The sequence below is a fragment of the Fringilla coelebs genome (genome assembly GCF_963513975.1).
Source record: "Fringilla coelebs genome assembly, chromosome: 6".
NCBI lineage: Eukaryota > Metazoa > Chordata > Aves > Passeriformes > Fringillidae > Fringilla > Fringilla coelebs.
In genome coordinates this window covers 8,927,535-8,944,397 of record NC_140034.1, presented here as the reverse complement: position 1 = coordinate 8,944,397, position 16,863 = coordinate 8,927,535, and the positions used below count along the sequence as shown (strand labels likewise).

At 40.0% G+C, this 16,863-nt stretch overlaps 1 protein-coding gene across 2 annotated transcripts in view; it reads left to right on the top strand.

The window, feature by feature from the left end:
- Positions 1-10,013, top strand: part of ADSS1 (adenylosuccinate synthase 1) — a 28,641-nt gene extending 18,628 nt beyond the window's left edge. For both annotated transcript variants that reach the window (XM_084207667.1, XM_084207668.1), the window contains exons 9-13: positions 163-317; positions 2,088-2,212; positions 3,936-4,033; positions 5,165-5,314; positions 6,717-10,013. In XM_084207667.1, the coding sequence (XP_084063793.1) occupies positions 163-317; positions 2,088-2,212; positions 3,936-4,033; positions 5,165-5,314; positions 6,717-6,769 (581 nt within the window). In that variant the 3' untranslated portion in view covers positions 6,770-10,013. The remainder of the gene's footprint in view (positions 1-162; positions 318-2,087; positions 2,213-3,935; positions 4,034-5,164; positions 5,315-6,716) is intronic.
- The last annotated feature ends 6,850 nt before the right edge of the window (positions 10,014-16,863 follow it).

The following is a 16,863-nucleotide window of genomic DNA, read 5'->3' as shown; positions in this document are numbered from 1 at the left end:
AATGACATATAATAAAAAGAATTTGCCTCCCTCTTTGGCTGCCGTTCCAGTTTTGCTTTAAAGCCAAACATAGAAGCGAAAACCTTCTTTGAACTGATAAAAAACAGTCTTTGTTTCTTACCATTGCTGACAGAGGGCTGTGCTGCTGTGTTTTCCTGGCAGGCACGTATCCCTTCGTGACCTCCTCCAACTGCACCGTGGGCGGTGTGTGCACCGGGCTGGGCGTTCCTCCGCAGCACGTGGGGGATGTGTACGGCGTGGTGAAGGCTTACACCACCCGCGTGGGCATCGGCGCCTTCCCCACCGAGCAGATCAATGTAGGTTTAGTGTTACAAAATGGGCTGTACACAGCTGGCAACAAGTAACTGTGCAACTGTCTCGGGTTTCTGTGGTTGGGATGACCCCCGAGGTATTAGAAAGTCTTTTTTTTTCTCGGCCCAGCGACCGAAGAAGTCGAGATTTGTCGGTTCTGCTTTTCAGCGTTGTTTATTTTTTCTTATCTATTGCATTCTTTCTGACCTGCTGAGATCTGTCCAGCAGGTTGTGTTGTGGCACAGTGACTACCCTTGGGGTGCTGTTAACTTTTTATACTACATACTATGTATACTTTAATTACAATAATTTTCCGCTACCTGTCACCTATGTTAGTCTGTCTCTACTCTAAACCAATCCAAAAGTGTCACCATCACAGCAGAAGATGGAGGACAAGAAGAAGGAGGACAGGACACCCCCAGATTCCTCCATCTTGCCTCCTGAACCCCCATTCTAAAACCCCAAAATTCTGCTTTTTCATCCTGTGACAAGTTAACTATCATTCTCCTCAAACTCCCGTGGCTTGTAAATCTTCACACAAAGTTGGTAATTTTTTCCATGGAGTAAAATCGAAGGCACAGGTGTTTTTGACTCCGTGCCAAGGTCTCTGAGCCCCCTGCCAGGGTCTCGAATCACCCAGAGCAGCCAGAGGAATGTCCTGAGTCCTGACAAAATGGGGCAAGGGTTTTCCACTGATAAATAAGCACAGTGATAATAATGCTGAGCAATCACACCCATGAAGAGAAGATAATTACATTATGGTGCTTGTCATGAGAGCAGAGAACCATGAGTGTGATGATATTTCATTGCAGTGACCACGCTTCTGTTGTAATGATCAATGTGAAAACAGATGTCATCTTCTTATGTAACATCATTAGGTGTATTGCAGTGGAGAGAGTTTGTTGTGGACTGGAACTGTCAAGTGCATCCCAGAAGAGTTTAAATTACAAGAACAACTTCTGTGCTTAACAGCCTGTGTTCTGTGTGATTTATAGAATGAATGTGGTGTGTGTGTCAGCCAGTCATGCACAAATGGGTCGATAAAAAGAAGGGGAGAGATTTTGTTTATTTTAAACTGTCTGCTGTATTTTCATTATCAAGAAACTAGAAAGCTCAGGATATTGATTGTGAGCTATGCATGCAGCAATCTCTAGGGCAGTGTTCCGAATCTAATTTAAGGATTTAGTCACTGAAATCCTTTCTTTAATGGCTCAGATGAGTTGATGGTATCCTTGGGGTTTATGAATCATGAACATAAAGTTTCTACCTTCTTTATTTTTACCCCAGTATAGCCACTGCCAGTCTGAATGGAACAGCTGGCAGTCTCACACTGTGGTAGAAGCAAGGAGCCCTGGGTGTTTTGACCTAGACCTTGTTCAAGCATTGGGCTTGTCCCAAGCATTTACAGTCTTGACCCCAACAAGATGTCAAAAGACCAAATGAAGAAACTAAATGCAAATGAAATTTTATGAAGGACTGAATTGTCAAGAAAATCTCCCTATTGGATGAGGAAGGGAGAAAAGTCTCTCCTTGGAACACGAAAGTCATAATTAATACATGATTTGAAATGCTAGTGATTGCAATACAAAAATCCTGTGCATGAGGGGATTTGTTATCTGCCTTAGGTCTCTCCTGGTAATTTTTTTTCCCTGGAAAAATAGCTTTCAAATTGGCACAACTGTATTTTTCTTGCTATTCATCTATATTTGTTTGTATTTGTTTTCCAGCCATGTTTTCAGTGAAACACCATCAGCATTCTCTCTGTCTTATTCTAGGAAATTGGAGATCTTTTACAGTCCCGTGGCCATGAATGGGGGGTAACTACGGGCAGAAAGAGGCGCTGTGGCTGGTTAGATCTGGTCATTTTGAAATATGCTCATATGATCAACGGATTCACTGCGTAAGCATCACAGATTTTGCGCTACATTTGGAAGGGATAATTTTGTGCTTCGCAGAATAAATATGTAGGTAACATTAATATAAGTCCAGTAAAGTGTCACATTTTAAGCAATACAATAATGCACAGTGGGCAACTGAGAATTGTTAATGCTAATTATAATCTAATTCCTTTGACTTTTTTGTTTTTCAAATTGATTTTGCAACATGACAGCTGTGATTTTTTTGGTACATGTTTTCACTTTGCTTTCATCAGATGGCCAGTGTAGATTGGATCAATATATTGGTTTTCTCACAGTTTACTCCAGTGTTTTTGGTCCAGTGCTTTCATACTGACTTGTGCCATGGTCTAAAACCTGTTGGGTTTGAGGTTTGGTTGACTAATGGATCCTACTTTTAGGACAAATTCTGCATCATTTGGAGCTACTGCCTTGATAATTGAAATTAATGGAGTGATACAAGGGTGCAGCAAGTGCCACAGTTGCAACCCCTACCCTTCATTCCAGTTTCAACAGTTTAATTTATTTACAAAGGGGTAGTGAAATATTGTGTTATAAATTCTGCTTTTAATGTGCTAAGTTTTATTTTCTTTGAGACCGAGTAGCTTCCTTGGTTAATGCATTCAGGCAAACTTGTCCATATATGCAAATTCGTGACCCTGAGCATTTTAATATATTAAAGACTGAAACATAATTTAATATCATTTATGCTACTAATGTTACAAAGGAACAACGGTCTTGTTCATTAATTTATCAAAAGGGGATTTTGGCTTTGGCTTTTTTTTATTGGATTTATGTTTTGCTTTAACTTATGCAGCTCTAGTTTATGTGGAAAATTTTAAGAAGGCATTAGGTTTCCTTCCATTTCAGTTCTGTATAATTACTGCACTCCTATCAACAAAACTATATTCTCTCTGATAACTGTGATAACTAAAAAAACATGGGGAGATTTAAAAAGTTGAAGAACTGGCTCTATGGTGCTTCTTTCTCAAAAAGTCTCTTAATCCTTTCATTCATCATGTACTTACTGAGCACATATAGTCTGGACTATATGCACATACCTGTCTAAATCCTTAGCTGCTCAGATTTTTGCCAGGCAACATCTAGAATATTGTTTTGGAGAATTTGACTAGTTTTAAAATGCAATTTTATTCAATTCAGTGAATAATACAGTGGAAAAATGCCTCTTCTTGAGGTTCCATTTTTGTCTCCTGATGTACTCCTTCACAAAATTAATAAGGTTCATTAAACTGACAGCACAGGCCAGTCACTGTAAGGCAGGATAGGATCCTTCCTAATGAGCTGCACATGTGGTTTTAGTAACCAGACTATGCTTGTTCTGGTATAAAAGTGTAATCAGTCACTAAGTCTGTCAGACAGTTGTTGTGAATCAGTAGGAATAACAGAAATAGTCCCTGCCAGTGATGTCATGTGTCATACCCATCCAAACCAGGCCCAGCAGGTGCCCCTTTCCACAGTCAGTGTGTTTCCATGCGCTGAGCTGAGCACTGTGCACCTGTGTGAGCAGCCAAGCATTTGGAAATGTCTTGGTATCTCAGTCGAGTATTCATCCCAGAGGTGTGAATTCAGTTAACAATAGTTTAATACATTTGTGTATTTCTTCTGGCTGGGCTGCTTAAGCTGGATTTTTGAAAGGGCAAAAAAAAGAAGGAGAGTATTAAAAAGGAGATTCATCATGTGTGTAACTCACTGATGTTTTTTGTGCAGTTTGGCATTAACAAAACTGGATATTCTTGATGTCCTTGATGAAATTAAAATTGGTGTTGCCTACAAATTGGGTGGGAAAAGAATTCCATATTTTCCAGGTAAGTTGTTAAACCTCTATGTTCATTTTTATTTTTCCTGCCTGTTACACCAATTTTGCTTTTTAAAATCAGACTTGACTTCTTTTTCACTAGACATTTGATGGGAATTTATGGAGCTGCAGTATCTGTGTAAAGATTGCTGTACCATTATATTGGCATTTTCCATTTACCTTGCATCTGTGTACAATGGCAAGAACTTCAGAATAAATAAAATCTTGTGTTAGGGCCTCTATGTGTTGCGCCATTAGATTTTTTATTGGCAAAATCGGGAGGCTGAAAGTCAGCAAGACTCGAGTCAGTGATTGTGTATCATTGGCAATAGCATTTAATAAAGCAAAATTGAAATAAAAGCTGTACAAAAACAAGATGGAAACCAGCAGAATAAAGCTGCTTCTGGATAGCTTTATTAAGCTTTATTAACAGCAACAATACTGTGGTTAATAAAAATATATATTGCCCCCTCAATAATGATTCACTTTCCAGATGTAATGATACATAATTTTTTTACATTAATGATGTTTTCAAGATATGTGTAACAGTCTCTGCCAAGAAAAGGGTTTTTTCTGTTGATCTATAGGGGATTCCTGAGGCACAGGTGGATTGACAGTAGCCAGCTTTCCCACCACTCTTGGTGGGTCCTAGCTGTGGACATAATGAGAATTCCAGTGAGGAAAAGCTTGTAGACATCAGAGTTTTTCACAAGACTGGTTTAACCTTGTTCTGTAAAGATGAAACTTTCTGAGACAGTAATGCCTTATCTGCTGTTTTATTCAATGCAAGTCTGAACCAAAAAGTGGAAGTACTGTAAACCTCAAAAAATCTTATTTCCTCAAAAATAAAATTGTGGTGTTGTTGACTCCATGTTGACAGCATAGAGTACATTCTACAGTTTTTGGAAGAGGAAACTGTATGCCTGGATCCTCTTGAATCAGATTCATCTTCTTAAGTATCAGAATTTAATCTCAATTAAGAATAAAGGAGTGAATGATTGAATAAACCAGTAAAAATACTATTTCCTCATATATCCGATTTTAATTGTTGTCAAAAGACTTGATTGGTCAAGAGCCATAGATCTGTTCTCTTAAGGCAGATCAGCTAAAATCAACTGTGACAAAAGTTGTTTTTCCACAGCTAACCAGGAGATACTACAGAAGGTAGAAGTAGAGTATGAAACAATGCCTGGATGGAAAGCTGACACAACTGGAGCACGAAAATGGGAGGACCTCCCACCCAAGGCCCAGAATTACATCCGCTGTGTGGAAAACCATGTTGGTGTGCCAGGTATGTTTCTTTGTAGGTGTCCATATGAGGATGCCTCATCAGACAGACACAGGTCTCTGAAGGTGCTCAATTTGGTAGTTAAAAGTCACTTTATTTGGGCAGGAGGGAATGAAAGTACCAGTGGTTGGGCTGATGGGGGTAAATGACAGCTTGCCAAGAAGCAGCAAAGGATGGTGTTCAGCAGGCAGGTCTGCAGTGCTGCAGAGAGCTCCAAGCTGCTGCTGGCAAGGATTTAACCAGGGGAAAGATAAACATGTGTTCTTCTTGGCAAATGGCCACCTTCTGTCAGTGAAAATTAGGGGTCTGTGCACTGTGCTTCAGCATGTAGTTAAGCTGATGTCCTCATCTCCCCCTTTCTCTTTGCATCATGCACTGCATCCCTGTTTGAACTTAGATGTCTTTCTTTTGGTTTTTTTTCCATTCTTATTCATACAAGGAATTGTGTTGCATAACAGGTACAAGATTGCTTAGCACAGTTCTTCCACTTTGGAAAAATGAGAATCTTAACATCGATCTGCAAAGTTTTCTTCAAATCTAGCTGCTAGAGCTCTCGATGTGCCAAGAGCTAGGTGTGGCATGAATGGTGGCGTTTGCAAGAGAATTTCCACAGTAACAAGCTTAGACAGCTGGCATGTGTGCTTTTGTTTTCCATAAAGCACCTCAAAGGTCACATCAGTGGAGTACAGGCTGGTTACAGCTGTGGCAATTCCTGTATCAGTCACGGGTCAGGAAACATCTGATAGCAGAGACTGAAACTCAGAGAATGGCCTGTGGGTGGTCAAGGACACACAAGGGTTGTGTAAATACAGCTCCCCTTACCTTTATTCCTCTGGTTTGCTGTGCAAACTCAGGATGCCTTGCTAGGTTTGATGGCTAAAGGAGACCTACCCACAGTCAATTCTATAGCATGGGCAATAAAACTGCAGTGGAACAGCAACAGTGTGGAATTTGAGGTGGCTGTTCCCACTGGATAATGTTTATAGTTAGACCCTTACATTTAAAAAATTACAGTATGTAGGTATCACTATCTCTTGTTCCACATCATTCAGACTTCAGAGTCTGGCACCGCTCTGGCTTCCTCTCTGCAGGGATGTAGCTAAACATGCTGTCACTCAAAACAATTGCACTTAGACCTGCAACAAACATTCCTGACCTTCTATTAGGCTTTCCATCTGCAATGCTTTGTGTTTATGGTATCATTATTTCATGCTTTCAAACTTCAGTATACTGCACTTTTAGTCCAGTAGTGCAGCTGGAGTAGAGGGATTTTTGACAATGAAACTTCGTCCCTAAAATTGGTCAGTCTGTAGTGAAGCATGATGAAAGGTGAAAATTATTCCAGTTCATTGATTATAGTGTTTACTCTCAGTAATTGTTCTAACAGATGTGTTTTTCTCCCTAGTTAAATGGGTTGGAGTTGGGAAATCAAGAGAATCGATGATCCAGCTGTTTTAAACAAATGAAGAACTTCAGTGATGAGAAGCACAACTTGGCGTTCATCTGTTCCTTACTGCTTCCTCTTGAAATGGAAATGCTATTTAAAACAAACAAATTCTTCTAGGAATTAAATAGAAAAAAACCATATATTCTGTATTGTAACATTTTATTTAAGTTCTCAGTAAATTCAGTGTAAAATCTCCTTGGTGTCCATCATCAAAAAAGTCAAAAAAACACTCCTAACAAAATAGGGAAATAATTTTTTTCAATTGATCCATGTTATTTTTTGAAATACACCTTTACTTTACACCTATATTGTATTCCTCCTTGCTGAAACCAGGATCAAGCCTCTTGCAGTAATTATTGGGTAACTTAAGAATTGTGAAGCTTGGATTTTTTCTTCATATGTTAAAATATCTATGTATCTGGGTTGGCAGTACTACAACAGACACTATGCACTGAAATTGGTTGAATTATAAAGATTTTCAGTTTATAAAATACAGTTAGGTGGGTATTTTTGACTGCACAAAGCAAGGCAAACACAATTACGTGTAATTTTTATATAATGTTTTTTGATAGCCTACTTAAATGAATGGAGAGCAGCTAAAATGTAAAATGTATTTATCACAAAGCCTATTCAAGTAACTGAGATAACATCTGTAAAGAGGCCAAACTGGAGAAAGCTGACCTGTTTAATAATTCTTTGAACTATTCTGTGTACTAACTGGCTGGAGACTGTCAGGTGTGTGGCCTCCCTTTTATGCAGTAGGAAAAGGAATGAGTGAAGGTGGAAGGAGGAGAATCCTCAGGGTACAAAACACATGAGGAGAGTGGAGCTGAGACAGCATGCTGCATTTTCTCCACAAACCTGGGACATTTCTTCCTGCTAGTCCTGTGATTGAAATTTCCCAAGTTCTACTGTGGTACTCTGTTGAGGAACTTGGGACTTGTGGCTCTGTAAGGCACTCGCTTCCACAGCTCATAGGTTTCCAAGAATAAATCAATGCATGACTCAATGATGACTGCTGCAGTATTTACACCCCTCACACATTTTGACCTTCCTCAGCAAAATGTAATGCCTATTTATAGAAGGGGATAACACGTGGCAGCCAGGGCTGGGACATGTAGAAGCTGTGGAGAGGTCCCAGAATCTTCAAGAATGTACTTGGACGTCTTTGTGGATCTTCTAATTTGTAATGGTTATGCATCAAGAGCTCTCAAAAAAGGCCTACCTCTTGTAGAGGAACAAGATCATTCTAGAGACTGAGTTATTCCCTAACTGCAAAATTCTCCAAGTAGATGTTCCATTTTTGTGTATGTCTCAGAGAGCTATAACAATATTTTTGTATCATTCCCATGGGGTGTAGAAATAGCATCACATCCTCAGTAGTGCCATTATGCAGTGTGTAAAAACAGCCCTTTTCTGACATGGTAACTCCAAGGGTACAAAACAATGACACTTGGCATTAGAAATGGGGTAAAAAGGAAAACCTATCAGGAGAATGTGCCATACTCATCCCCTTTGTCTCATCTCACTCAGTATCAAATAGCAGACAATGTTCAAAGCCATTTCTGTCAAAAAGCACTTTTAAAAGTACCAGTGCAAAGGACTAAATGCAACTGTTTATGGATGTTTTGCTGCTTGTAATGAAGAATTCTTACACATCCAGCTCTGGTGCAATGTCTCCATGCCCCAGTCTGGCTTAATGCACAAGCAAATACTTTTTTCTCTTAAAAAAATCAACAAAAAAGATCCCAAAGCTGTGAATCTTACTTCTGTTTTAACTCCTTGTCCATCTTTGACAAATTGTTTAATCTCACTGCTGCTGGTTTTGCAATCTGTAAAATTGCAATCAGTAGTACATCCTCACCTCTTCAACACTGCCTTTTGGAGTTCCCTGGGTCTTGATCTGAAGCCCTGCAGTCCTTGATCTGAATTGAAGAGGAAGCTCTCCCCATCATAGTTATAGCTGTTCTGATGAAAGACCAATGAGATTTCTGACCTTATTTAATGTTTGCAAAGCACTTCTGAAAGGTACTTGGTAAGTGCTAATTATCACAAGCACTGTGAAGTGTGCCTCATTCATATGAGGTACTTTAAGCATAAAGATGCTTGGAGATACAGTAATTAAGTTCTGTTTTCACATGGCTTAACCCTGTGACATTTGCCTTTTGAATGATCTAGAGCTGCTCCTTTTCTTGGCCCCATCCTCTTCTGTGCATTTGAGCTGAGAGGTGGCCACTATATTTAAACTTTGGTTGATTTATAGGCAAAGTCCACAGTGACTAACAAGCCACTTGGTGTGCTAAATAACTGGATTAAATTATCAACTCCAAACTGAGTATTTGGCATATTGGAGACAATAGCTTTATAGCATAATTTTCACAGGATTACTTTCCACCTAATCTTTTTTTTTTTTATTTTTCCATTAAGTATCCATTTAGATCCACATGGCTTGTCCTTGCTTTCAAGGATTCATCAAAAAACCCGGTGATGTTGTCAGTGAGCATGATGTAACAGGCAATTATCCCATGACTTACTCTGTTACCATAAAAATAATATCATGCATTTCATTTCATAGCATGGGTATTTTAAATAAAAGTTCTACTCCTATTAAATTTTACATGTGCTGTCATTGAATTAAATGTGAATACTTTCAGGCTTTTATGAAAAAGCTCTTTAATCTACTGAGAGACACAGTGCTTAACAGGAACATTTTAACATAAATTTCCTTTAATTTTGGCTATTTTCCATGTATGTTATTTTGTATTGTTTGGAATTTCATTTAATAACAATCACTGTGATGAATTTAACTTCTTCTTTCTCCCCAGCCAAATTCAATAATAATGGCTAAAACTGGCTGATGCATCATCCTCTTTGATATCTGGATGGAAGAATAAGGGAAATTGTTTATTGAAAAGCCGTAATTTGTGGTAAAGATTACAGTTTTTTAAAAGCAGCAGTTACAGATTCACTCCTGCACAGTAATGTTTTTGAGATATTTTCTGACATAATATGGCCTTCCTAGTGAGATTCACACTTTCTAACACATTCAGGATAGGATTTGGAAGCTTTTGTATTTGGCTATATACGGTCTTACAGTTCTGCCATAATGCACTTTATAACAGGAAAGAAAATGAAGCATTTCCATAGTAATGTGCAATCTATACTTACACCTTATGCAGATTTTTTCAAATTATTTTTGATCCACACCTGTTTATTTTGTCCTTGAAGATGTATTAAAAGAGATTTGAAGTAACAGTTTTGGTCTCCATTCCTCTTATTTTTTAACAAAATATACTTCATTCAAAACCTGGTTTAATAGTTCATGAATTTTAGAAAATAAGTAGCAGCATTAATGAATGAAGGTATGTTTTCTCTCAGCCTAGATATTTTCAGTGTTTGGCCTTTTTTCACAAATTCCACAAACTTTGTCTCCCTTTCCCATTTACAGACTGAGCAGGGATCTACCTTTACCACTGGGATTCGTGGTTAGTCATCTTTAATTAGCTCACCTGAGTGACCAATGCTTTTATAAGGAAAAATACATTTTCTAAGTGATGCAGAAACTCTTGCAATAAAAGTTGGTTCAGAACAACTGATGGGAACTCCATGAAGCTCTTTATCAACAACACTGAGAGAAAGCCAAGGTCAATACTGGCTCAGATAAACAATTATCACCTCTAAAACTGACTGGGCTTCAGACAAGTTGGTTAGGGCTTCCAGAGCCTCCATAGAAACCACTCCTTTCTCCTATGTTTTAGAAGGAGTCAGAAACAGTAGGTAAGTGATCTTTCCAGTAAATAACAGCAGGTCAATGCCTCACACACCATTGAGGGCAATGCCTGAGACCTGTGAGAGACTTGATCTGCTAATTAATTAGTATTTCTTCATTTCCTTTGCATCAGTTATGTACATATATGCACACACACATATGTATAATTTCACATAGAATGGTCTTTAGTAGCTGAAGCATCTTAGGTAGCATCATCTAAATCCATGTCAGGCTGGCAATGCCCAAGTCAAAATACCAAACAACCCCCAAAAAACCACACACCAAAAAAAAAAAATTTCAAAAAAAAACCCCAAGCTGGAGAGCTGTGCCTGATGTTTGGGATGGAGGAAAAAAATACATTCCTGCCCCTAATCTCTGACAGTAATACTTTACATGGGGTCAAGCTCTAGCCCACTAATTATTCCCTGGGGAAGTGGCCTTGCCTCCTGTACAGTAACACATCCTGTCCATCAGAGAGCTGGTTTAAAGTGTCAGACGTTGGCAAAAAGGATGAGCTCACATTACCCTTTTAACTGGGCATCAGGCAAGAAAGGAAACTCAGCTCCAACCACCTCATTTCTAGAAGTGCCTGTTTGTGGTAGTTCATCAGGGGTGTAGCCTGGTGGTTTGTTGGTCACTAATGAGTGTGTCAGTGCTTGCTTTGTCTCTTTATCAGATCCAGATTCCCAGTGACAAAGAGGATGCCTGAAGCATGGAGCCTGCTCAACTGACACGGTGCTGCATGGATCTATGCTATGAGGAAAGTGGCCTTGTACAGGCTGCTTCAGGGAGGTAGGGAACTGGATCCTTTTGTTCCCAAATCACTGATACATCACAAACAAGCTTTGATAATGAGCATATTTTACAGAATGATTGCCAGATTTTGCCATTTAATCTCTTATATACTTACAGGAAATTAGTTGTTCTAAGATACTTTCATAGGTTATTAATGTCTGTAGATTTCTGGAGCAGACACTGTTAATTAAATATTTGCCCATCAGCTCTATGAGATGGTAAGAAAAATAAAACAGGAGAGAAGATCTTTTGTAAGCATATGTACTTTATATCTTCCATTAATGTAAAAAATTTTATCCAACGGCTGCATTTTTCAGTGTTTGAAAGCAGTACAAATTTAAACACTGTCTAAATAAATGTGTTTGACAAGAAAATTTCTTTGTCAGGAAAAAAACCCAAACACTTGTGTATTTTAATGTTTTCATAGTCTCAAGATAATGCAGCCTTCCTGTGACAGGCATTGCCTTTCAGGAGCTGAGCGTAGACACCAGAGTTTACATTGCAGGGCTGTAAATAGAGCCTCAGACAGCTGTGTTGGGTTTCTGGTGATACCTTTACAGTGCCTGAGGAGTGGCAGAGTGCTTCAGACAGTTTAGGTGGCTGCTGAAATCCTTAAAATACCCTGGGCTCAGTCACTGGAGACAAGTTTTCTTAAGGACTGCAGAATATATACATAGGACTGTCTTGAGGACTGCAGAGGTGGCAGTATACATTTTTCGCTACAGAAGGCAAAACTTGTCCTGCTAACTGGGCCTAATTGTTGAAATATGTGGAAATGGTGTTTGCTACTGAGGTTTGTCAGCCTGGCTGGCCTGTAAATGGAAAAGATCTCAAGCACGTGGTGCTGGAATCAGCTTTTAGTGAGTCTGACAAAATGACAAGCGTGGAAATACAGTGTATTACCAGTCATGATCATAAAGAGGTGTTTCATGATGTTCTTTGCTTCTGAAGAGGAAACTCACTGTGTCAAACCTATAATAATTAGAGTTGTGTTTCCACTGAGATTCTTAAAATAGTGCAACCCTCCACCTTGAATGGAAACTTGCCCTTTGAGCTCTGAATTCCAGAATGGCTGAAAAATTGATAAGCTTGGGGGCTGGGCCGTGGAAAGCTCCTGAAGCTCAGGAAGAGGCCCAGGGTTCCTCAAGTCTCAGTACAGGCTGGGAAGCACCTGCTTAAGGAGCAGCTCTGCCAAGAACAACCTGAGGTTTAAATGAGATGTCAGGATGAGCATGAGCCAAGAGTGCATTTGCATCTTGAATAAAGCAGATGGTCTGCTGGGCTATACTGAGGGGGATAATGGCCAGGAGAGACAGGGAAGGTGTTTCCCATTACTCATGTTGATGAGTAGCACCACAGATTCCTGCCACATGTCCACTGTAATGCATCCATTGTAATGGCATGTTTTGCATCCCAAACAAATAGGTGAAGAAGAAAGGGAGAGTTGCCAAGACAATGTGATATTCTGGTTTCAAGACTCTGCCTTGCTACAGATAAGACTCGTTTTGCTCCCAGGGCACAGTCACATGTATGTCAGTACCACAGTCACAGATCTGCTCAGTTACCGCCCCATAGCATTGAAAACAGCTCAGATTTTGTACTCCAATTTTCTGCTGCTTCATTTCTCCCAGCCATTGAGGCTGTGCCCTTGTGGTGACCTTGGCAATGACTCTTATCACTGTTTCCTGCTTTCATTGGAAGCTGGGCTCTTTCAGAATTCAGGAATTCAGTTTGTGGCTGTACCAACGGGGCCTCAGTCATGTCTGTCTGAGATAAAATATAGCTTGAAGACATTTACCGAGTAAGTTCACAAAAGGCTTGCCTTGTCATTCTGAAACAGCATTAAGTTTCTATCTATAGCTTCCAAAGGAGATTATTGGAAAAGGGGACTAAGACAGCAAACCCATTCCCTGAGTATTTGGTCCACTGATTTTTAGTACTGTATGTTCTGCAGAAAAAATAATGTGCCTTCAGTGATCTCTACTTGAGTATATTGGGTACTGGAATAGGTAAAAACTCCAACTTTGCCAGAAGAACTGAAGTTGGAATAAAATGGCAAGCTTATGTGCTGGGTGCTGGACCTGGCCTGAAGAACAGCATGTGCCTGGGACAAACTGGGTGGGGGCTGTGAATTTTGAAGAGCTAGGAGGAATGTCAAGCTACTCTTCTTCATTATTCCATCAGTTATTCAATGCCAGTAACACAGTTTTATGTTTGAACCAGTTACAGTGGTGCTACATTTGTACATTTAAGTAACCTTTCCTACAGCTTAGGTAGTGATAATGGATCAGTATTAGAAAAAGAGGCAATACTGAATACCTTCACCAAAAATCTAGGAATCTAAATTTTGCAGATGGATAGGAAAGAAAAAAAGAAGGATAGGATTGTGTCACAATATCTTCTCTGATATCTTCAGGCAGAAAAAAAAAATCAAAAACATTAATGTAAATACATTATTAGAAGCTACTGAGCATAAATACATAGAATAAGTTATAATAGATTCTAATATACATGGAAAAGAAGTCAAGTGAAAGAAATAAAAGAAGTTAGCTAGTTAAGGCATTACAAATAGGATAAGGCATATTGTCTATTAGAGATTGATTTTCCCCACACTATGTAATTAAAATACTAAAGCTGGTACTGTTAAAAGTCTGAGCCCTGTGCAAAATGCATTGATTTCCATGCAGAGGAAATATGCCAGCAGCACAAAAAGTCTCATTCTATTAATTGGCACCCTGGATGGTAGGCCTAGGATTGATCATTACTTTTATAGCTTATACCACACCACTCATGCAAACTGCTCAGCAGAGAGCAAAGAGAATGAGTGCCTTCAAGACTTCCCTGCATAAATGGATTTCATCTGCAAAGGCTGTGCTCAGGAAATTTCCATATTAGTGTGGTGATGGTCCCTTTAGCTGTGGCCTGTTATCCTGGCAACATTCAGGGAATTGCCTTGACTCTGTGCAGCTTCTGTTCTGTGCACAGAGATCTTCTCTGTGCAGGGCTGACAACACAGCCACACATATTTAAAATAAACACATTCTGTGGGCTGCTGCTGGGGATGGTTTGTTAGACTTGGTGAGTGCAGAGCTGGGTTCTTGGCCAGCCTGCACTGACACAGCCCTTTTGAGCTGAGCAGATGCACCCTGAGTTATTCCAGCTGAACGGCTGCTCTGGGAAAGGGAGAGAGGAGAGCATACCAGGAACAACATAAAGCTGTCTTGAAGCAAGGATTCACTTCCAAAATAAAAACAAAATAATAACAGCAGGGCTGGATGCATCTGGAACGTGGAGGGAGGAAGGTTTTGTGCATCCCTTCCCAAGCCATGTGTGGGAGAGGATGTTTGTACTGTGCGGGGATAGTGAAAGGACAGAGCTACCTCTCAGAGCCTCTCCCACGTAAATCCGCAGTCAATAATGGATAGCACTACTTGGACAAATATTTAAAGAATTCTTAGGACAACTACCTAGCATTAAATCAAAAACATTGTTTTCTGCAGAGAAAGAAAACAGAACCCTTGGCACTGTGTTAGGTCAGTGATAGCAGTTCTCACTGTCAGAGTTCATATTCCTTTTTCCATGACAGATTAAAATATCCTAGAAAGAAGCTAACCGAAAGAAAACAGTGCGATGGAAATGAAAGCACATTATGGGAGGGCCAGGAACAACAACAACCGTGAAAAAAAATGGGGAAAGCAGCCCTTTTGTAAACCCCTGTCAGCAGAACAATAGCATCTTTGTAACAGCAAAAATAATTTATAGTTTTGAGGGTGCCCTCTAGTGAGTGGGACCCTTGGGTGCTCTGATCTGCTAAGCAGCACTGGTGCATCTCAGGGCTGGCAGAAACAAAACATGCTCTGAAACTCAACCATGCTGTACTAATTTAAGAGCAATCACTGGCTGGGGTGACAAGATGGCAGAGCCTTCTCTTAACAGCAGCATTTCCCAAGAGCCAGCCCTTAATCCTGCATATCACCGGCTTGTCAAATATTTCTTGGATGCATGAACCTCATCAAGAGCTCATCAAGACGAGGGCATGAACTCTGTGCTAGCAAGTCCTCATGAAACAACATGCTCTTGTGAACAGATAATGTCTGAACCAGGTGTAGCCCTCTGATCCCAGCTGTAAACATGTCTGTTAAACATGTACTAAGAAAAGGACACAGAAGAAAGAAAACAGCCCTAGCTCTTCTAGTGAAAGCAGTTTTATGCAAGGAGAGTTCTTTTATCGTCAGATCCATATTGCAGAGCAGAGAAGGCACAGTGCAGTGGGACTGAGCACATGGGGTGTGGTGCTTTGCCCTAGGCCTGCCAGGGGATGTGTGCCCATCCTGATAGCCCATCCCACAAAATACAGACTGCATGCTGGCACATGGCCAACTATATCAGCTACTATCATATAATTCCCACGTGAAAGAATTTCCAGATTATTTCTTTGACCATTTTAGCATGAAAATATTAAAGAAGAACCAGGGAGTTGGCCAAAAGCCACTCATTTTATACCAATTCAACCAAGGAAACTCCCTATTTAAAGGAGGAGGCAGAGTCCCACCTCCATGTGATGTGCTTTTATATCTTTCTAAATGGCCTAGTAATGAAGGAATAGAAAAAATTGGGAAGTTTTACTATAAACACATGGAGAGGAGGGCTTTGGTATAAGTGAAGCTGAAGGGATAGGTAAAGTATTTGAAGGCCTGGATCACTAATTTTCTGCTTCTGAATGACCAGTGGATCTTCCTCAAGGCTCACTGCTCTGGAACTAATAAAACCCCCAGCACCATTCTTCTGGGTAACAATTCAGAAGACAGGCAGGTGAACCAATTCCCTCCCTGCAGTGTGCTCAGGCCTGCTGGTACAGAGCAGACAGAATTATTTTGCCCTCAGAGCTTGCAAAGAGGACAGAGCTGGTCAGTAGCAGGCGTTGGTGAAGGTGAGTCTTACAAAGCAATTAAGAGATGTCACCACCCTAGGCTGACTCAGAGCTGCAACAGAAGATTCCTGCAGTGGGGTAGTGGTGGCAATGTGTCCAATGTAATCAGCCCTCAGGAAAAGCTGGACATGATTCCCTTCCAACTCAGAATATACTGTGATTCTGCAAAAGTGCCCTTAAGTTTACTCTTCAATGACAGCACCAGCAGCAAGGTTGCAGCATGAGCTGCTCCCTTTCAAATCTACTTCATATTTGAGATCAGTGTTTCAGAGCACTCCTTCCCCACAAGTGAAATAGTGCTTTTAGTTCTTTCTTCTTATTTCATCCATGTTCTCAGACAACTGAGTTCCATTGATGCCATGTTAATGAAACATGTCATCCACTGTCTTCTATCCTGATAGGGCTCTTTCCAACTGCAATTACATTCCAATTAACCAATATTCCCCAGGGAACTTCAGGGACATCAGAGTGTCTAGTTAGTGAATATTTAAAAAGTAGTTTCTTTAGACAGAAAGAAAAGGCCATGCGTTTTCAATATGTAGTTGGAAAAGTCTGCTGAACATCCTTAAGCATGCATTTGCAAGTATGTGCAGAAAACGCCAAAGGAGAAA